The 22035-nt window shown below is 42.5% G+C and overlaps 1 protein-coding gene across 5 annotated transcripts in view; it reads right to left on the reverse strand.

The window, feature by feature from the left end:
- TRERF1 (transcriptional regulating factor 1) overlaps positions 1–22035 on the reverse strand; it is a 112446-nt gene that overhangs the window by 16082 nt on the left and 74329 nt on the right. For 3 of the 5 annotated variants that reach the window (XM_075204181.1, XM_075204180.1, XM_075204179.1), the window contains 9 exons: positions 19852–21453; positions 18219–18262; positions 17523–17661; positions 15310–15534; positions 12555–12924; positions 11918–11978; positions 11287–11426; positions 9773–9876; positions 7978–8053 (listed from right to left, as the gene is read on the reverse strand). In XM_075204181.1, the coding sequence (XP_075060282.1) occupies positions 7978–8053; positions 9773–9876; positions 11287–11426; positions 11918–11978; positions 12555–12924; positions 15310–15534; positions 17523–17661; positions 18219–18262; positions 19852–21222 (2530 nt within the window). In that variant the 5' untranslated portion in view covers positions 21223–21453. The remainder of the gene's footprint in view (positions 1–7977; positions 8054–9772; positions 9877–11286; positions 11427–11917; positions 11979–12554; positions 12925–15309; positions 15535–17522; positions 17662–18218; positions 18263–19851; positions 21454–22035) is intronic. The other 2 variants (XM_075204182.1, XM_075204183.1) reach the window with 2 other exon arrangements.

A 22035-nucleotide genomic window follows, 5' to 3' on the forward strand; every position in this document is an offset into this window, starting at 1 on the left:
CTTTTTACAGCTGCTTTCCCCTTATACTCTTTTGTGGATCCCTCTCAAACATCGACCTTCCCTCTCATCACTCCCCTCCACTACCCATTTTTCTCTTCAGCGTTGGGACTATAGCACCCGCGCATTCTATCTATAAAAGAATCCTGATATCATGTTTCCCCTCTGGGATAACCCCGCTTTCTCTCCAGGACTACAACATTTCACTTTTCAACATTGGTTTCAACAAGGTCTTTGGTTTCTCCCAGATATAGCACCCATGCTAATTTTTCCTGAATTAACAGACCTCTTGTTACGCTTTAACATTCCCCATGACCGTTTATACCAGTATCTTCAACTACGCCACCTCTACCATTCGATCCCTGCATTTAAAAGGTTTTACCAACTTTAACCCATTGATTCCTTCTGTACCAGCAAATCTCTTCCAACTGTATTGATTTACACTTTTTACAGTTTATTGGTAGCATTTTGTCAACCGACCAAAGATCGCTACTAGCTCCAATGGCAAACAGACCTGGGCGAGGAATTATACGTTTCTGAATGGTCCAAGATCATGACGCGAGTTTCTAAGAGCTCCATCTGCGTGCGCACTAAAGACAACTCATATAAATTATTCTATAGACGGTACCTGGTCCCCACCCGCCTGCATTGCCATTTACCCCACTTCCTCTCAGCTCTGCTGGAGACTCTGTGGCCAAGATGGCTCGTTCCACCACATATGGTGGTCTTGCGAGGTTCTGGCAAAAGGTTTACAATCTGATCCGTAACGTCACCACTATGATCCTACCTTCCTGCCCTTCTTACTCTCTTCTACACAGACTGATACCAGACACTGATAAGTACACATTAACACTTACGGGCCACATACTTAATGCCACCAGGTGTGCGATAGCAGCGGCCTGGAAACAACCTGAACTCCCTGCGCTCCCAGAAGTGATCAACAGGATCTGGCAGACATACAGCTCAGCTGTGAGTACATCACAAGTATCATCAATGACCGACCTAACAAATCCGTGCCATTTGGAGTTCATGGCCCTCTCATCACAGACCAGGTGTCGGGCTACCCTCTTGACGCACTGACTTCTGAAGCCAACCCCTTTGATAGCTTTCGAGCTAAATATTTCACACCTGCCATGGCCCCAAGCCAGGCTCTCCCCCCTCTTTCCTGCTAACATGTCCCTTCTTCCTCCTCCCCGCTTAAGGTCTTCTCTCAGTCCTCTCACCCACCCTCCATCCCTGTCTCTTTCCTTCTTCCCCTCTATTTCCCAGCTCCATGGTTTATTATCTTAGCTAATGATTGTTTTCTCTGAGCCTATCATTACGCTGAAAAAATTCTGTTAAAATCATAATAAAATATGTTTAAAAAATTTTAATATATATATATATATATAATATATGTAGGAGAGGAGAGTATAATGTAACAGTGCTGACTGAGGACAGGAAGCAGAGTATCTGCTGCTACTGGCCCCAGCAGCTGAGGGCTCCTCGATAGGGGCAGCACAGTGGCTTAGTGGTTAGTACTGCTGCCTGACAGCACTGGGGTCATGAGTTCAATTCATGACCATTGCCTTATCTGTGAGGAGTGTGTATGTTCTCTCCGTGTTTGCGTGGGTTTCCCCAGGGTGCTCCGGTTTCCTCCCACACTCCAAAAACATACTGGTAGGCTATCAAAATTGACCCTAGTCTGTGTGTGTGTGTTAGGGAATTTAGACTGTAAGCTCCAGTGGGGCAGGGACTGATGTGAGTGAATTCTCTGTACAGCGCTGCGGACTTAGTGGCGCTATATAAATAAATGGTGATGATGATAGCAGGGCCCCATATAGCTGTCACCTGCGCTTGTCCGGCCTTGATTCCCTCTTAAGTGTCTACGATTACCAGGGAACATAATGGTCTCCCTGCTTTGTGACCTCTGACACTGTACAGTGATCTACCACAATCTTACTTTGGTGTAGCAAGAGCTGTGCCGATCCCTATCAACCATAGAAGTATACACAACACAGGATATTGCTTACACCAGCCACAGTTTATTAACATTTCAACCTAATGATGCAATTTCTGCAAAGGGGAAGCACAAAAATATTGCTACAAGTTCAAGTGCAGCAAAGTCCGAGAAATGTCAGTCTTAGACTGATGGGATGTTTTGCATCCATTCCATGTATCTACCAAAGTCAAACTGTGCCTATTATTCTTCTTTAAGCTCAGGCACCAGACCTTTCTACGCCACGTAGTTCATTCTGCTGCAGACGCACACAGAGCCGATTATCAACAGGACAGCGGAAACAATACTAGATTTATTTTTAAAACCCTAAAATGCTTTTTCTACCGCCGATATAAATACCTCTGGAGGAACAGGGGAGTGTTCTGATCCTAACGCAATTTATAAACTCTTAACAACCGGGATAGGTTTTTAGCTCTGTGACCACAACAGTTTTGTTATATTGTGGTTAAGTAGAATTATTATTTTATTTCGCAGTGGGTCCAGGAACGGTTTCTAAAAAAAACTATTTTCAATACAGGAATTTTTAATGGTAACATTTTAAATACATACCATTTTATTTTATTTGGATAATGCAGGCACAGTAAGCAGTAATAGTAAAAAGCAAAAGATTCAACCACTGATTATTTTCATGCCATTAAGACACCCCTAAAGTGGTATTTATTTATTTCTCCTGTTTATTTAGCTATGGATCACTATAGTGTCTGGAGAGGGGTAGTTTCTAGAAGAATATGAGTGCGTGTGAAACTCCTTTTTCTGACCTGTGATCACCGAGGTTTACCGGATGCAGGAAGTAGGAACCTGCATATGAATGTTGTATAGCCAGGAAAATGTGGCCTCCTTATCTAGCTAAATAAACAGCGTCTGAGAATTCAGATTAAAAACACAGATTAGATAATACCTTTAAGAGATATTAGTATAATAATCAGAGCAAGCTTTGAAGGCACCAAGAACAATTAATTTAGCAGATTAAATGTCAGTGATGTCACTAGTTCTTAGTGATTTGGCAGAGTGCTGGTTGGCTGAGACCACAGAATGGAACCCTTTATTGAGTGATGTCACCAGTTCCCAGTAAATGGATTGGCTGCATTTTCATAAATGTTGCTGCTTCCTGTACAATGTAACTGTGAAGATGTATAAAACCAGAGGCACTTTAATCTGGAGATCTTTACTATCTGGAAATCTGTCAACATAATCTTAACAAGTGATACAATTCCTGTGTATCCAGGAGTCTGCTGGGACACTTTAATCTGGAAAACTGGTTCAGTGTGTATTGCTGCAATATCCTGCACTTAACGCTGATCTAGAACAAGTGGATCCTCGGGGTGCTCCGGTTTCCTCCCACACTCCAAAAAACATACTGGTAGGCTAATTGGCTGCTAACAAAAAATGTACCCTAGTGTGTGTATATGTGTGTGTGTTAGGGAATTTAGACTGTAAGCCCCAATGGGGCAGGGACTGATGTGAATGAGTTCTCTGTACAGCGCTGCGGAATTAGCGGTGCTATATAAATAAATGATGATGATGATCCACACACGCACAACAGTAGAACCACCACTGTAAAAATAATAGATAACATTGCTTTTAAGAAGTTTGTTGATTAAAAAAAACAACACTCTGGGGTAAATGTATGAAGCTCCGATTTCTGCAAGATGCCGGAAATCGGCGACTTTGCAGAGGAAATTTAAAGCGGCGATGGTTTTTAAAGAAAAGAGGGACCAGAGAATCTGGGTCAAAAAGAGGGACAAGCCTGAAAATGGGAATATTTAGCATAAAGGGTATTAGGCAAATGAAGGTGTTAAAGGAGACTAATTTACTGGCTTCTATGTTCCCTCCTGTGAATATGACTAAATGTATTACTGTGTATTCCTGTCTTCTCTACCTTTCAGCCCTGACCGAGGATATACTGAGAGAAGCTGTTTAATTTTGTTGTCCTGTATATGACACAGAGATGCTCTCCTGATACAACTGTGTACAAGACACAGAGCTGCGCAGTGTCGTCATTTACCAGAATAAGAACAAGAAGCAAATCTATGAGATGATAGGAATACGTGGCTGAAAAACACAGAAAGATGGTAAAGCTCTGGGATGTAGTAAAAGTTGCAGAAGTCAGTAAAACGAAGTCAAGGAGGGAAAGCGGAAAAACCCTTAAAAAAAAATACTATGGGATTTCGTTCACATAAATGAGCCGAGAAAATGGGTAAAAACACATGAAAACGAACTCGCACTTTAGACGTATTTTTAGTGATCTGTTTTTAAACTGTTTCCCGTGTGTTGTACATTCACCAATGCAATCTATTGTACCGATAGATACTGAACGCGTCAGAAATAGGGCATGTTGTAACATTTCAAGCTCAACTTTTACATTTTAGAAGGCAATGATGGGTTTATTGAAATGAGATCTAGTTGGTGAAATTCACAATAAAAAAATTTTTTTTTTTATATTTTGCGTCAAATGTCTGGCGCGATGAAAAATACCAACACATATTTAGAACTTGTTGTCTTATGTGACTGATATTGTATGTGAGTGTGTATTAGTGGAGTGAGTTATGTTCCAATGCAGTACGTGTGTGTTTAGCGCTCTGTCTGGACTGGATGCCGATATGTGGGGGGAAGGACCCATATATTGGCTGCGTATTACACATGTATTATTACTGCTGATGGACTATCTGCTGTTGTCAATTTGGCAAACTATTTGCATTTCCTGGCTAGTTACATCCGCCAGTAGTGTTGAAGTCTGAAAGAGAAACACTATGTACAAATTCATATCTTATTCATTTCCTTTACATTCTATGCTGGACTAGTTAACCGAGTATTTTTTGTTATCTTGCATTGTGATCACCAGTTTATTATTTTATTGCACACCCAGGCTTACCGCTATAATTATCTGGTGGCCACTACTCAGCTCGAAGGCCCAGACAGTTGTGGGTTATAAAACAACTGTTCAGACCGGGCCGTGGTATATTCACTGACCAAAATGGTGTTATTCTACATTTCCACAGCATTGCTTTCACCGTAGACCACAAATAAACTTCTAACAAACAAGCACGTGTAAAGCGCTACGGAATATGCCGGTGCTATATAGAAAATATTAGTAATGTTAATAATAAATAAAAGTGATCCTATCAAATGTAAAATCTATAATGACCCGGATAAAAGGAGAAACCTTTTATGGATTTGTCTAAAAAGACACAAATTTGTTTTAGAATCCTCTTCTTTAGGTCCAACAGTTTCCTGGGTGAGGGGGGTCCAGTTGCACCCCATATCTGACACAATGTGGGGGAAGTCAATGTGAAGCCCTATCGGATCCTGGCGTGATGTGCGGCCACATCTATTTCCTGTTTTTTTGTTACCTAAAACATTGTTGGTGTTTGCTCGCACTTAGATATCCAATACCCCGTGGAGTCTTGGATAGGAATTCCGTTGGAACTTAATTTCCCCCAAATGTGAATGATCTTCTTTGAGTGACAGCTACAGGCTGCTGTGAATTCATAAAGCTCCCAGGGATAGCCCAGAAAGTATTGTGGGCAGAAGAATTGGCGTTACGACCATTAAAGAGAACCTAAATTCGTACCTCCATGTTATTTACTTTCAGCAGAGTGAAATGATTTAAATTGAAAAGTGACTACATGAAAGTAATCATTTTTGTGTAACAAACCCCTCTCCCTCAACTAGCAGAAGCCTGAGCAGAGGTTTGAAAAAACTGCTGTAATCTCATGATGCTCCAGTCTGGACAGCCTGGAGTTTGAGGACTTGTTCGCTATTAATGCGCTTGTCAAGTGCTAACTAATGCCCGAAAACGGTGTTCAAATATATTTAAGGGTTTCTAATGAGTTCTAATATTTGAATGTGGTTTATATATGGATGTTTTCTGATTAGACAATGGAAAGCAGATATTCTGTATCTTATTTAATCTTCATGGTTTTTCTTGTAAACCATTTCTACTCACTATGCTCCCCAACCCATCTACGCCTCCGTCCCCTCTTACTATTCTGTACCTACGCTCTCCCCATACTTATAATGACTATCTGTATAATAGTCAACACCAATAAAAAGTCCTAATCAATAAAAAAAAAAATGAATGTGTCACTCACCGGACCGTGAGTGCCTCTACGCTGGTGCGTGGCTCCCTAGCCTTCCTGCCGGCACCTATCTTGAACCGCGGCCGTCCGCCATCCTGATGGACTGCGCATGCGCAGCACCCAAGAACTCTTGTGACTGTTGCTTTTAATCTAATTGGTTGATCAGGCAACTCTCCCTATTTAAGGCACCTGTGCTCATTACCTCATTGCCTGATCTTGAGTCTCATTCCCTGTGAGTCTCTGAAGGTGTCTCCTGTGTTCTACTAGTGTCTTCAGTTTCCTGCTGATTCCTGTTCTACTCATCGCTGGTTTCCATACCCGCTACTATCTCCTGTGTACTACTAGTGTCTTCAGTTCCTGTGGATTCCCTGTGCTACTCATCGCTGGTTTCCATACCTGCTACAGTCTCCTGTTTCCTGCCTGTGTCCTCAGCTGGACTCTGATTACCGGATCTACTCACCTGTGGTTCCTACACTCGTCTCTGCCGTTCAGCGCCTCTGCAGTCCCTGCATCTTCCTGTGGACAGACTGTTCTACTGAATAGCGGTATGCCTATCTGTTATTGACTTTCTACGTTTACTTTGCATATCCGCTAGGACAAGTTTCCACTCTCAGCAGCGGTATCCATACCCGCTATAGACTGTTATTGTTACGCTGCATATCTGTTTGGAATTAACCGTACTACTCAGTCGTTATATGCACAATTGTGATTGACTATCCTTTATTGGCCTGCATATCTGTGCTGAGCAAGTCTCTACCAAGCAGCGCCACATACTGTTATAGACTTTGCTGGATACGCTGCATATCTATTGGAATCAAGTTCCTCTGTGCTTTCAGTGTCTGCATCCTATTATCCTTTGTATGCCTCCACTCATCGACACCTGTACACATCCTCACCTATTAAGCAGTGGTACAACTTGCTGTACGCAGACCACTGACTTCCCCGCTACCTACCTGCACCTGGACAAGTCTTCTCACCATAAGCAGTGGTACAACTTGCTGTACGCAGACTACTGACTTCCCCGCTACCTACCTGCACCTAGACAAGTCTTCTCACCATAAGCAGTGGTACAACTTGCTGTACACAGACCACTGACTTCCCCGCTACCTACCTGCACCTGGACAATTCTTCTCACCATAGCAGTGGTACAACTTGCTGTACGCAGACCACTGATTTCCCTACTACCTCCCGCATCTGCTCACGTCCATCCTGATCTCCGTGTTCAAATCTGCCTTTCCACTATATCAGCTAGTCGCTGACTCATTGACCAAGATTGCTGCAAGTCACTGACTTTCCTATTCTTTATTGGCATTCTCTCTCCATCTGCTGTGATATATGTTCCGCTAGTCACCCTGCTACCAGAGGACCGTTGTGTTATCTTCACTACTCTGGTAAGCCCAGTCATCTGGTGAATTCCTGGGCAAGACTCCTAGTGCCCGTGACAGAATGCAGTTAAAATTTTAGAATCCCGCACAACCTATGTCTTATACATTAATGCACGATGGCAGCACAATAGATTGTATAGTAAAAAGCACAACGCATGTTCACCAATAGAAAGCACGTTACTAAGCCCGTCTAATGCACATTATTTTCCATGCGTTTTCCTCCATGTAAGAACGAGAACTGAATACCCTGCGTCATACTCCTCATCTGATAGCAGGGGGAAGGTTGAGGAGTACAGTGCCAGAGGAGGGGGGTAAAGGGGAGGAAGTGCCCTTAGCTCCCAAATCCTTCTGCATGCATCCAACAATGGCTGGAATTAGGGCGATGTTCTGCACATGTGTACGGAGGTTATGACACATTTGGATAAGGAATTGGCATGCACCCCACACTAAACACACATGTATAGATAGACTCCGCCTCCCTCACAATAGCCAATCAGACTACTGGAAAAAAAATTACCTGCATAGTGGTAATTTGCTAGTGGGTGACTTTTCAGCCTTGGTGTCTTTTTTAAAAGCAGCATATCCAGTGCAATCTGTGATAAAAAAAAAATGTATGAATTAAAAATCATCATTATCTTAAACGTTTATTTGAAAGACGCCACAAAACTCCGCACTGTCGGCCAGTCACAATGGTAAATCATAGATAAAAACAGAACAATAACAAATGAGGATGACAGAGGAGGTGTAGACATGAGACAGAGGGTAGATACAGAGGGTAGAGACAGAGGGTACAGGCAGAGGGTAGAGACAGAGGATAGAGACAAAGGATAGAGACAGAGGATAGAGACAGAGGGTAGAGACAGAGGATAGAGACAAAGGATAGAGACAGAGGATAGAGACAGAGGGTAGAGACAGAGGATAGAGACAGAGGGTAGAGACAGAGGGTAGAGACAGAGGGTAGAGACAGAGGATAGAGACAGAGGGTAGAGACAGAGGATAGAGACAGAGGATAGAGACAGAGGGTAGAGACAGAGGGTAGAGACAGAGGATAGAGATAGAGGGCAGAGACAAAGGGTAGAGACAGAGGATAGAGACAGAGGTCAGAGGGTAGAGACAGATGGATAGAAACAGAGGGTAGAGAAAGAGGGTAGAGACAGAGGATAGAGACAGATGGATAGAAACAGAGGGTAGAGCCAGCTCTGTCTGTAAAAGCTCACAGTCTATAGCGAGAGTACAGTATACAGGGGATATTTCCCACGCACTCCCTCTGTATACCTCTGCCTAAGCTGTCATGTTCTTGGAACGGTCTCTATTTGGGTTTGTAGTGCACCAAGATAAGGAACTGTACTAAAATGCCATGTATAATGGGCTACAGAGGCTCTCAGGAATACCAGTGGATCCACAGTACTTTTATGTTTTATATATTTAATTTGGTTGCATAGTATCGTACATGGACTTTTTTGAGGTTTATTATTGTTTAACATTACAGAATCTGAAGATTGTTATGAGATATTTTAAGAGCTTATACCAGACATTTTTGCACAGTTTTTTTGTTTCTGATTATGTTCAGTCTCCATATACAGCTGCTTTATCCAGGAGGTGCCTCTCATTGCCTCCTCCTCCCATTCTTCTCTACCCCCTCCTCTACTTGTCACCTAGATACCCACTTTTCAGTTCTATTTGTGCTATGTAAATGTATGTAAACTATGTCTACCTTATTTGTACTATCACAATGTACGGCTCTGCGGATCTTTGTGGCACCCTACAAATAAATGCTAATAATAATAATAATAATAACACCTATGTTAAAATATATTTTAATTAAAAACACTATCTTTAAGGTGCAGTCACATAGATATTACAACGCCTACATGAGGCAACACTGCAGTTGAATTGGGTAGTGTTCTAGGCAGGTTGGCTGTAAAACAGGGATCTGCCCCCTTTGTTAGCAGTGTGGTCTTCTGAGCCAATCACTGAACAGCTGAATCACTAAACAGTATGTGCTACGCACTGTACAAAGGCCGAGTGACCCTACTGCATGGTCTGTCTGTATACCCTTTACATTCTACTACTTCCAGGTAGCCCAATGACTTCACGTCATTAACCCATGAAGTTCATTCAGCAACTCGACCAATCAGCTAGCCTGGGTCGGATCTTGCTCTCTAAGATAAGACCACACAGGGTGCAATAGTCTGTCAATATAGTAAATAAATGACCTAGTTATGATCTCCTGGGTCACACAGTAATCAGTCTTATTTTGCTGGCCGAAACAGTGACCGTTGATAGTATAATTTCTAACAAAAAATATTCACCATCATGTCTCCGTTGGCTTCAAAGAGAGAATGTAAAGCATATTCCAGATTGGTTCCTCCCCCTGGCAGCACACTGGAGCACGACATGCTCAAGAACACTTCCACTATATAAAGACAAAATGCAAAGTTTAGTAAAGCACAGAAGAATAGAGTGCACCTTCTATACAATGATATGAGGTCAGAGACAATTAAAAGCCATTGTTGCTGTTGTTGCCATGCTAACAGAACATTGTTGATACTGACTTTGTAGATAAACTTGAATTTATATTTAAAGGAATAGTCCTCCTTTATAATACATTGTTTCTCTGGCCCTAAATGTGTCCTGGTGACCTGAGCATTGCCCCACTTCCTGTGCTCCCTCTGCACTGGATCCTGACTGTGACTGACAACCAGCTCCGTGTGTGTCTGCCTTTACAGCTGCTATTTTTTTCTTTATTTGCTCTTACGATAGCATATTTATTGGCATTTACTTATTAGTTTTTTTGCTGCTTTCTTTGATATTGTCAGATGTTCATTTAGAACACCCGGAAGCACTTAGGAGTTCAATATGTTTCATCAACTTAATATTAAAGTGATTGGGGAACTCTGTCACACCAGTGATTCTGCTTTCAAACTTCTGCATGAAGAATTCCCCCCCAGAGTTAAATGTGGGGTTTTACAGGAGACATGAGGGGTGAGGTAAGCTGGCATACAAGACACGGGGATGGGAAGACATAAGGAAGGGGAGGAACAGATGTGGAAGACAAGCGGGCAGAAAGGGGGATCCATAGACACAAGGGAGTGAGCCAAGGTGACAGAGAAGACATGGATAAACCAAGAAAGCTAACAGACATAATGCAATGGAGGATGAGGAGAGAGGACAAAGGAAGGAGACATGGAGCAAGGGAGAGACAAGGCCGGGGCTGGGATTGAAATGAGGCTAAAATGCTCTCTATATTATGTATCGGCCAATAGAATGCTCTATGTGTTGTCAGTGGATATATGTATGCCCCAAAGAGTGAGAACTGAAGAGAAGACACAGTGAGCAGGGAGACCTGCAGAGATAATGGTTATGCAAATTATTATTATTATGTATCAGCCAATAGAATGCTTTGTTTATTCAGTGGATCATTGGATGCCCCAAACAGAGAGAACAGAAGAGAAGACACAGTGAGCAGAAGAACAGGGAGACCTGCAGAGAGCCGACTGGGTAAGTCTGGGAATATGAACACTGAAATTCAGTTTTATTACATGTATACTTTATATACAGATTAATATTTACACCGGTCATTAAAGCCATAAAAGCAATATTCTGATAACATATCATAGGGGCATATTTATCAAAGGGCAAAAAGGAATGATAGGACTTTATACCCATATGGGGTAGAGTTGGGGTGGCTGCAGTGAAGGACGGGCATATTACAGAATCGCTCCAGGCAACATGCTCCCTTGCTACACTGACATCACCGGCTTAGGTCCAAACTCTAGGGGAGACCCCAAACTTATGCCCAGAGGTTAGTATTTTGGCCGTGCACCTTTCTGCTGCGATTCTTCCGTCTCCAGAGCTGGCCACGGTTTCCACACCAAAGTTGCTTTGTGCCCTTTCTTCCTGAGTGATGAGCGGTCGTGGAGGTCCGGAATTTGTGCCTGGAACCTTGGCCCAATATTAATCCTCCTTAAAATGCAACAGACATGATCATTTATTAAGTCTCAAATTGTACATGACGTAAAATATGACGCAAATGCACTTGCACCTACCTATAAATCCCCCCCCTTTAATGTGTAACTTTGTTAACCTTTGGAATTCCTGGAGTGTAAAAAATATAGTAGACGTACTAATGTCAGCATCATCATCATCATCATCATCATCAGTTATTTATATAGCGCCAACATATTCCGTAGCGCTTTACAATTGGGGACAAATGTAATAAACTAATAAACAAACTGGGTAAAACAGACAAAGAGGTGAGAAGGCCCTGCTCGCAAGCTTACAATCTATGTACCCTTAACCATGTCTTAGAAATCCCAGGAAAAAATCTTTTGTGTACGTGTAACCTTGTGAACACTGTAGGAGCTCCTTCATATAAAGTAACTTACATGTTAGATTTAGTGGGCTTTTCATATGGGTGTAAAAGAACAAATATATACATTTATAGCATGTCTTACGGTTCAACATCAACGGTGTGCTCTCCAGGTCCTGGTGTCGCGCTGGTTCCATCAATGCTGTCTGAGAAACACACACAGTATTATAAATGGTTGTTACTTACTAATTAATAACTGCATCCAGGGACTTAACACCATAATAAATATATATAAAAATCTATAGACAGATAGGGTATTTCAATTCAACGCTATGCACCGTCAGACATTCTCTCGATGTCTGGATACAGACATTGCTGCCTCCGCTCATTTTTCCGCACTTCTCTATAAAGCCTCAACATTGCCTTGATGTGTCTCCGCAGACTCTTCCAGAGGCACATTGTGCTGAACCACCCCCCCCCCCCCACAGACAGCCATTGCTTCTCTTTTCTTGTGCCAAATGAGTAAAACATTAAGAAAACCCTATTCCCCCTAATCCGGTTAGATTAGATGCCTGAATTCCAGAAACATACAAATACATTTCCAGTAGTCAAAATAGCGACTTTTTTAGTACAAATAGGAGACATATAAAGTAACTTAGATTTTTAGGAGCCCTAATTAGGAAATTTTAGCAGATTGTTGTGTTTATAGAGTTACTGTAATTAATTAGTTTATATCAATTACAGCCTGTGACACTAAACAGCCTCAACATGAAAATACTTACTAGGCCGACAGAGCAGCACTCTTGGCGTGGGCGTCAGTGGGGTGAGCGGGAGGTGAGCGTTGTGTGCGGCTGTGATGACGCTGCTGAACAGTCCCGATCCTTGCCGTACAGGGCTGAGCATAGGAGGAGGGGTGTAGGTGGGCATCTCATGGATTCTGAGCAGCAAGGGTTCCCCGATGACACAAGCGGAGCGGAGCTGGCTTTGATACAGCGTTGCGCCTGAGTAAGACGCATGTGCACAGAAGGAAGGAGGAGGTATGAATAGCGGTTCAGGTCTGTGGCGATACTTTCTCCTGTCCTGCTGCGGTTTGGTGTTTTCTTCTGTCTTGACCAACTTCATATCGGGGCGGTGAAGTTTTCTGACCATTTCCTAGATGTAAGTTTACAATATTCACAAACTGTTGGCTGATGTTCCTTTATCTTATATAACATAATGTCCATTTCTTGAGTACAGTGTGGTTTACTAGGATTGTACAAATAAATACTACAGGGAACGGCCAACTAGCTCTTGAACTACGATCTCCAGTTTTGGCAAATGACCTATACAATATTTTCTTTGCTTTGTATCTTTACTTATTTCCCTAAAATTTCATCTTAACAATTCTCAGTGGGAGTCTGTAAAGAACTATAACAAATGCAAGTCTACAATACATAAATGGGTCTATTTTTATCATACAGCGCATATAAAGGTATACGTCACAATTCTACATCTCCAGGTTTTATGCAAATGATTTCTGTTTTTTGGCGTTACATGCGTATATCTCCTAATGTAAATAATTCACCTCCTGCTCCCTTTATGGACTCAAACTTTTGGCTATTCAGAATCCAGCTAAATCAGGAATGTCTCCAGTTATATGCCATCTCCACCTGGTCCAGGAACACTATCTAGCGCCAAGTCATTACACTATCTAGTGCCAGGTGATTACACTATCTAGTGCCAAGTCATTACACTATCTAGCGCCAGGTCATTACACTATCTAGCGCCAGGTCATTATAGCATCTAACGCCAGGTCATTATAGCATCTAACGCCAGATCATTATACTATCTAGTGCGGGGTCATTGGACTTTCTAAAGCAACAAGTTTTTACATTTGTGCGTTAAAACAGGTGCATTATTGCGCCTTCCCTGTATTACTTGCTGGGAAAATATGTAGTATGGGCGTAACAAGGTAATAAGGATGGGGGACACTCACTATTTGGTCACTAAGAGGGGCATGTTGTGTGCACAGTTTTGTCATTTACAGAGAAGGCCTCATTAACAAAGCATAAAAAAAAGCTGACATGCAGGACAAAATATGTTTTGGTGGCACCTTCGCATTTGTGAAGGTGCCCCTATATTACTACAAAGGCCCCTAGGTTTGGAGAGCAAGGTGGTGGTGTTAGCGGAGGAGTTAGGCAGAGCAAACAGTGCACCTAGTTATGCGGAGCAGCGCAAAAATTCTGCAGAAACAGATTATTGAAACGAGATAAAGGAGGTGGATAGGGCACATTTTCGGGGGCACTCCTTGCAAAGGGGAAAGGCACGCAGCCCTTTTTGCACCGAAAAAAAGAACACAAATTTTGCACCCGATCTGTGCTGGCAGAGATGTGATCTCATCCTATACCTTAAATGGGACGCATTTTGTGCCCTTCAGTTTCACTCCGGCAGAAAAGTGCATTTTAGGCGTATTCTGATTGATGCATAAAAAAAAGTTTCAGACACCAGAGTCAGATTTTTTTCTGCATTCCTGAGAAGTAGACCTTAAAAAAATGTGCTAGACGGACCACCTAGACGCATCGTCGCAAAACTTAGATGATATGCGGTGCGCGACCCGTGTGCTTCTTAAATATATTTCCTTGCAGGCAAACATATTAAGCTTTTACTTTTTGGAATAAATGTCAAAGATTATCTGACCAGTTCAGCCCATACATTAAACACATGGCAGCAGAAAGCAATTAGGAAAGATTAAATACAGTGCAACGTTATACGCGATAAAGGGAGAACAGAATATGATATATAAGACATTTTTGCCAACTGTTCGGTACAACGTAAAAGAAAGGTGCTGTTGTTTTGTTTGTATTGTACTTGATGTAATTATTTATAATAGTTGCTGGGAAAAATCACTGACCTAAGTTTACAATAACCAGAAATCTTGCTTAACTACAAATATCAACTAAGAATCCTGGCAGGAAATACTAAATGGATAATGAAGTTGTTAATATCTCTCCTAAGCTAGCCTCCCCCATTGGTTGATGTCTGCTGTGGGGTTCCTTCCTCTGAGACTGCGTCACTTACCCTACAATCACTGCCTGGACAGGAGCCAGCAGTCACCTATTCAGTCCTACAGGTACTGGCTGGTATTTTACCTGTCAGTTCTATCTATAAAGCACCTGGAAGGCTCCGAAGATAAAGGAAGAGGTCCCAGGGGAAAGGCCCCAACCTGTACTTTACCTGTGGGCAAGTCTAGGCTAAGACACAAAATCCATCTTGGTTGGAGATCTTTTTTATTATAAAAGCCATTGGAGAGTCTCTGAAAATGCACAAACGCAGAGACAAAGACCACAAATACAAAACATTGACTCAATTGCTGTTGGAGCACAAAATCCACATGCCCTAGTTCACCGGACATGAAAAATATAAAACATTGTTATCGAACAAATCAAAGAAGCTAAAAGATATATATTGGGGAAAATGCCCTGCATGTGTTTTTGGTCCAACCATCAGCAACTGAGGATAAATACAGCAACACAGAAGCGGACATGGACAAGCACTCACAGAAGATGCGCACGGGCTGACCGCCTTGGGCGAGGACGGCGGGGAGTAAGTCATCCTGGTTAAGACGGGCATTTCGTCATCGGACACGCTGCTCTCGGGCTGATCTGCTCTGCAGCTCAGCTGTGCAATAGGCTCAGGTGGCGCAAGCGTTACGGGCACAGAGACAGGCATGACGATGGGGGTGAGGGTTTCCTCCTCCCTAGACTGTGGCTTCTCGTGTTCCTCCTGCACAGATAATTACAGACGTTCAGCCTCAATCACCTGCTATCCCGACACGGACAGCACTCATGGACGACAAACTGCACACGGTCTTCATGTAGATATAACATTCTAACACAATGTTAAACATGGAAATACAGTGATATTTTCTGGCCTAACTAAGTAGATTTCGAGCTAAAACTCTCAAGACTTTTTACAGTAGTTTATAGCAGTGAACATCATGGTCAACGACTAAACGGTTTGTCCGCCTTTTGGTTATATTAATGCATTAGTTTGCATGTGCCCTCCTTCAACTTTAACTAATGCATTATTTTTTATTTGAAGCTTCCTTCTGTACTTTCCAAACATGTCTTTATACCAGAGAGATTTCTTCTTTTTTTTTTCGGTTGCCCTTTGGAGCAACACAGCTCTGTTGGACTCTCCGCATTTTAATACAGTTGTATTCCAAAAGCAGTTTTATATCCTATGAAAATAAATAACTCTGATGATCTAAAGATAGGACTGAAAATACAGACGGAACCTAAATGACAAACAATGTATTTAGTACTTGGAGGATGCACAGGGGAATACATTAAAGTATAAAACATAGAAAGCAAATTCCCAGGAGCTGAAACCCATTCTTTATTAGGAGCAATAATTAAAACCCATTTTATAGGGCAAAGAGAACTGGGGTCAAAGAGGATCAAAAAGGCTGACACACATATGTGCTGCACAATTGGCAATTGGTTAGAGGAAATAAGAACAACCATTGCTTGCTCCACAACAAGTACCACAAGTTGCAGCAGATTGGATAATAATTCATACTTGCTAACTCTCCCGGAATGTCCGGGAAACTCCCGAAATTCAGGTAGGTCTCCAGGACTCCCGGGAGAGCAGGCAAGTATCCCGCATACTGCCACTTACTCGTCAAAATGACGTGATTCGCTGTGAATCGAGCCATTTTGGCCCTGCCCCCCGCGACAAAATGTAATTTCTTTGTCACGGGGGCGGGGCCAAAATGCCACGATTGACCGCGCCCCGCCCCTCCCGCCCTCCAACCACGCCCCCTGCGTGGGATCTCCCGGAATTAACTTTTCAAAGGTTGGCAAGTATGTAATAATTAGTAGAGAGACTTTTTCTCTTTATAATAAGTGACAGCCATATGAAGCTATGTAAGCCTTTTGGAAGTCAAGAAATACATGTAATTGGAGAATTTGCTCTATCCTGTGACATATCACTAAATATTTAAGATTTGAATAGCTCAGGATAAGTAGGTTAATTGCAAAAAAAACAAACATTGCATGCCACGGGACACACTTCACTGCAATAAAGTCCACTTCACCTGTAGACAAGGGACCTAGGTAGCCTCAAAAGCTTGCAATCTAAATCTGCTTAGTTTGCCCAAAAAAATGTATCACTGTAATAAGATGTTTTGAAAGTTCATTGCAATCCCAGGAATCCGCCTCAGCAACTTGCTATTTTTATGTCCTGGCCCTGTTCTGGAATTCTTTCAGTGCAGACAATACTGATAATACTGATCATATGCACTGGGTAATAAGCCTGACAAGCAGACAGCAATATAGTATATGACTTAAATTAAAACAAACATAAAAAGATACATTATCATTATTATTACTGCTGAGATCATGTCACAGAACTAAACACTAAGAAATATTTCCAGAACATCCCCTTTCAGCGATCGTTATATAACTATCTAAAAAAGAAGCTAAGAAGCAGATTTATTTTCTAGACAATTTAAAGTGACTCCTGAATGTTCCACGTCCTACCAGACACCTGACTGACTGTATGCTGGACAGTACACAAATGCAACGTCTCTGCAAACACAAAATACAATGGCATTGCAGAAAGCCAAGCGGAGGGCAAGCAAAGAATTATCATTAACCACTCCAGTGCCAGGATGAGCCACCATGGAGGTTATTAGTGGACTCTTCTCCACCAGCACTGAAAAGGTTAAGGGGTAAGAGCAAGAAACAACATTTAGGGCACATGCTTACCTGTTTCAGGATTGCCGTGGTTCTCACCCCGCCATGTGACCGCAGGTGGCCGTTCAGAGCGGGTAGGCTCTTGAACTCTTTGAAGCACACAGAGCATGTGAGGCGGTTTTTGGACTGAGGACGCTCCGGGTACAACCTGCTTGATCCATTTAAAAAAAAATAAAAAAATTTAACTTTCCCAAAATCACAGCTTGATTATTACGGTCATATCAGGAATATCAAGAGTTTCACTACCTTTAGTATGCATTTTAGTTATTTTTTTTTATAAACCCTTGTACTTAAAAACCTTAATATGTCTGGCTGCCTTCTACATTTTTTCTCCCCGTATATAAATCATCAGGCAGTTATTTATCTGTGTTTTCCCATGTATGCAGCACAGCTATGCTGTGCTCTTTAGAGTAGATTGTGTAGTACCAAAAATAAGGAACTGCTTAATGATAGAAAGCCCTTACTGGAACACACAGGAAAAAAACTGAAAAATAAAGTAATTTTAGTCATAAGATTTATTCTTGATTTTAAAGCAAATTGCCGCTTAAATATTCTTGCAAGTAGCAAGCAACTATTCCTCCTTGACAAGTTTCATGTTCATCGTACAGTGTAATAAAATCAATACCATTAAATACTCTAAGTAACAATATCAGTACACAGAAGCTAAAAGTATAACCTATTTATACAGAAATGTAATAATGAATGTACCTGTTGTCTGGGGAGATGGTCTGGGGATTGCCATCTGACACATGCTGTAAAAAAAGTAAAAATATTCTCACACTTTAAACAACTCTGAAATAATTTGGGGAGATTTCGAGTCAATAGGGAATTGTCTCTCCCCCACTAGACACTGACGTTAGCAGAAGTACTAATAATAGTGCATAAAGAAGAGTATCAAGAGTTTATTAACAAAATAATGATAATTATGAATAACAATAATTATAGTAATATATAATCTATTTCTTATTTAAGCAAAGTGTGGATAGTTGCCACAATTTATTGTATTCCTTAGGAAACCTTTCATTACGTGGAATAATAATTCTTTATTTACATAACGATTTTCTCCCAATAGGTCTCAAAGAGCTTTATAGTGTTGCAGAGGACAGGACGGCTATTTCTAGGTGCATTTACATCAATGTAGCTAAGTAGTTTTCTGCACCTAAATCCAATGTCAGATGAGCCCAATAGTATGTAAGATATAACCACTGTGTATGATGGATATTGTGATCAGTGTGGTATATCCTGTTCTGTTTGACACCCCTCCGGACACTGCTCCCCCACACTTCCTACCTAGGCAGACAGGAGGTGTGGGCACCCTCGGCTCCTCAGACTGGCAGTGCGACATCATAGCCAAGCGCCACACACTACTGACACGGAGGAGCAACATGAACTGCTGCCTGATTCTCCTCCGTGTCAGTGACCGGCGCTACAAGTGGGGGAGCTAAAATCACTGGATGAGTGGCATTGCTATAGTTCTTACTCTGCTCAATGCTATGGTACTAGAACCCACCCCTTTTTACACTGCAATGATGACTGTTCAATCGGTCACCTGTCTTTAGCAAACCACTTCTGAGATATTATGGGGGTCCTATGAGCAGGGGACAATGTTAAAAGGAAATCTTGTATATTCTGCTGGCATCTCCAATACACAGCATAATGTGGCCGTTCCGGATGTTCAACTGTATTATTATAATTATTATTCTGCTACTTATCCCACTGGGTCAGTTGTGACAAGGGACCGCCCAATCATTTCTAACTGTTGTCCCTCTTATACAGATCCTGCCAATTTCCTCTTTATTAGAAAGCAGGGACTCTAACCCATACTATATAAAATTCCCATGCCGGGGCCAGTGTTCAGGGCCTGGAATACGTTGTGTAATCCTCTACACAGCAGGGCAGGGTACACAGGGGGAACATTCGACTGCCCCCGATGTGCTGCCGGAGATGACCGCGGGGTCCAGCTGCGACACTGCCGGCTATTATGGTAAGGAATCTCTACTCATTTTCCCTCGTACCTCTATGGGGTGAGAGGAAGAATGAGTGGATATTCCATCCCCAACGTCGGTCCGATGTGCCTCCACGGACTGTTCCATAGACACAGAGCGCTGAACTGAATCTTCCCCATAGGTTCCCGTTGTGGGACAACTTGTACATGACAGAGTTGAAATATAGAAGAGACAAGAGGTATTTTATCTAAGTAAATTATATGAAATCAAAGCAGATACTGAGAGAAGAATTTAGAATTCCTAATTCCTATTTCTGCCAGTACCATGAGCTAAACTCCACTGTTAAAGAATGTATCTTACTCATGATCAATAATATTATGAACATTCCACTTTACCTGCGGCCACACTGTGCTTGGAGAGTGAAGAGACCCTTCACTGCTATGCAAGTAAGAGGTATCCTGGGGTAAAACCTGCTGGTGAGGGGCCGTGTTCGTCATAACTCCCATATCTTCCTGGCTGTAGTTACTTATAGTATCTGTATTTGGTAGGCTCACAGGGCTGTCCATGAGAACTGGAGGTCGAGCTTCGTTACTATATGGCTTCTGCGGGCTGAGCTCCTGTTGCAGCTGCTGCTGTGACGGCATATTCTGTTTATATGAATACCTGAGTGGCTGGGCGTTCTGATACACGTACTGCGGCACCGCGCCCAACTGAATTAGTTGCATGTTGTGAGACTGATCCTGCGCATATTGCTCAGCCTTGGAATTGCAATCTGTGTTATACGCCGGTGGTTGAAGTTGCATGTGATGATTATGGGATTGCTGCATACTGTGATGCAAATCTTGCCCCGCAGGCTGCATGGGATAATACTGAGACATCTGACCAGGAAACAGACGCTGCTGCTTCACGTCCTGAACTAAAAGACGCTGCTGTCCTGGCTGATGGTGCTGCATGTAGTAATGAGTCTTCTGGATGTCCTGTGCATGCTGCGGTAGTACCTGCTGAGACTGTACTTGTTGTCCGAACTGGTGCCCCTGCTGCATTAAAGACTGCGACTGCACATGGGCGGGGTGTTGAAAATACTCGTAATAAAAATGCGACTGAGATTGCTGCATGGGCTGCAGCTGATGCTTCTGCTGTTGGTTTGCTAGTCCCTGGTGCATTTGCTGAGAGACCTGATTATACCTGTCCAAAGCAGATGGTTGAGCTTGCTGCTCAGGGGATGGTTTGAGGGACAGCAGCTGCCTGAGAGTACTGTCACCGTCCACAAGTGACGACTGTTCGGGGACACCCTGAGACATGGCATGGATTCTTAAGTTCTGCCTAGCAAACACCTGCGTGAACGAGTCCAGCTTATGCAAAGCGCCGCTGGTCAGTTTAGGTCGATTGTCATGTTGAGGATAGTAAGACACCTGGTTGGCATCCGTTAAATCATTATGTGCCTGTGAATTCCACTGTAAGCTTTGGTCGTAGCAATTTAAATTACTCCTCTCCTGAACGTGATTACCAGACCCCACATTTGTCCAGTGGGTTGTCCTGGAAGCATCAACCTGTCCAATATTTTTAGCTCCAGAAATTAATGTAACATCTCTGGAATCTTGGGCTAAAAGGGGGGAGGAAGAGGAGGACTCGGAGGCGTTCACATCCAGCGAGTCATAGCTGTGGTTGAGCACCTGGCTGTTTGCCTGATGCTGAATTTGTTGATAGTACAAATTATCGCTACTGTTGGAAAGAAGATGTGTCTTGTAAAGCTGCTGGTCCTCCATTGTGGCTTGAGTAATCTGACCTGGTAGGAGCAGCGCCCATATAGGATATTCTCCCTGAGAGATGGGTAGGTAGAAATAAAGGGCACAGTTAAGTATTGAACGTGCCCATTTATTTGGATGGAGTAATCCTTGGAGTTATAAATGTAGAGGATCCTCAAATGGGAAGGTTTGTGCATCATCAGAAGGTGGCAAAGGGTAGGTGAGCAACAATCTTGTGCCACAGCGCTCCATCTGCAAAGAGCAAACACAATTTTTTAAATTACGCACTGCCACAATTTGTGGTTTTTCCCCGTGTAGATGTACTAACTAAACTGGACTACCCCGGGCCAACTGCATCAATTAAGTTCACTGGCCGGGCGACAATGAATCAGTGGCCGTTCTTGAGCTAGGAACGTCTTCTGATTCAATATCTTCAGGACAATGGCAGTAAGTGAACAACCATAGGGTAGTCTGAACCCTTTAAATGACAATTAGCATATATGTTACATTACCAGAACAAGTTAGTGTCATCTATAGAAAGCAAAATAACAGTGCCACAAAGACACTTATACGGTATTACGGTGCAAATACCACATACATGCTATCAATCATTTATTTTAGTTTGTTGGTCATGCCATCGACTGATCAAGGTTAATCTTGATTTGGTTGCTATGGGCTACAGCACATCTGTGCTATTTGCACTCGCAGTCTACAGAGCGTGGAGGCAGCCATTTTGTTAGCTGAACCAATATTCATGAGAGTGGAGTCTATCTATCCACTAGGAACCAGCGACGTCACTGGGGTATTAAGCATTTCAATGATGTTAATTGTTCC

Source organism: Mixophyes fleayi, chromosome 3 (assembly GCF_038048845.1).
Source record: "Mixophyes fleayi isolate aMixFle1 chromosome 3, aMixFle1.hap1, whole genome shotgun sequence".
NCBI lineage: Eukaryota > Metazoa > Chordata > Amphibia > Anura > Limnodynastidae > Mixophyes > Mixophyes fleayi.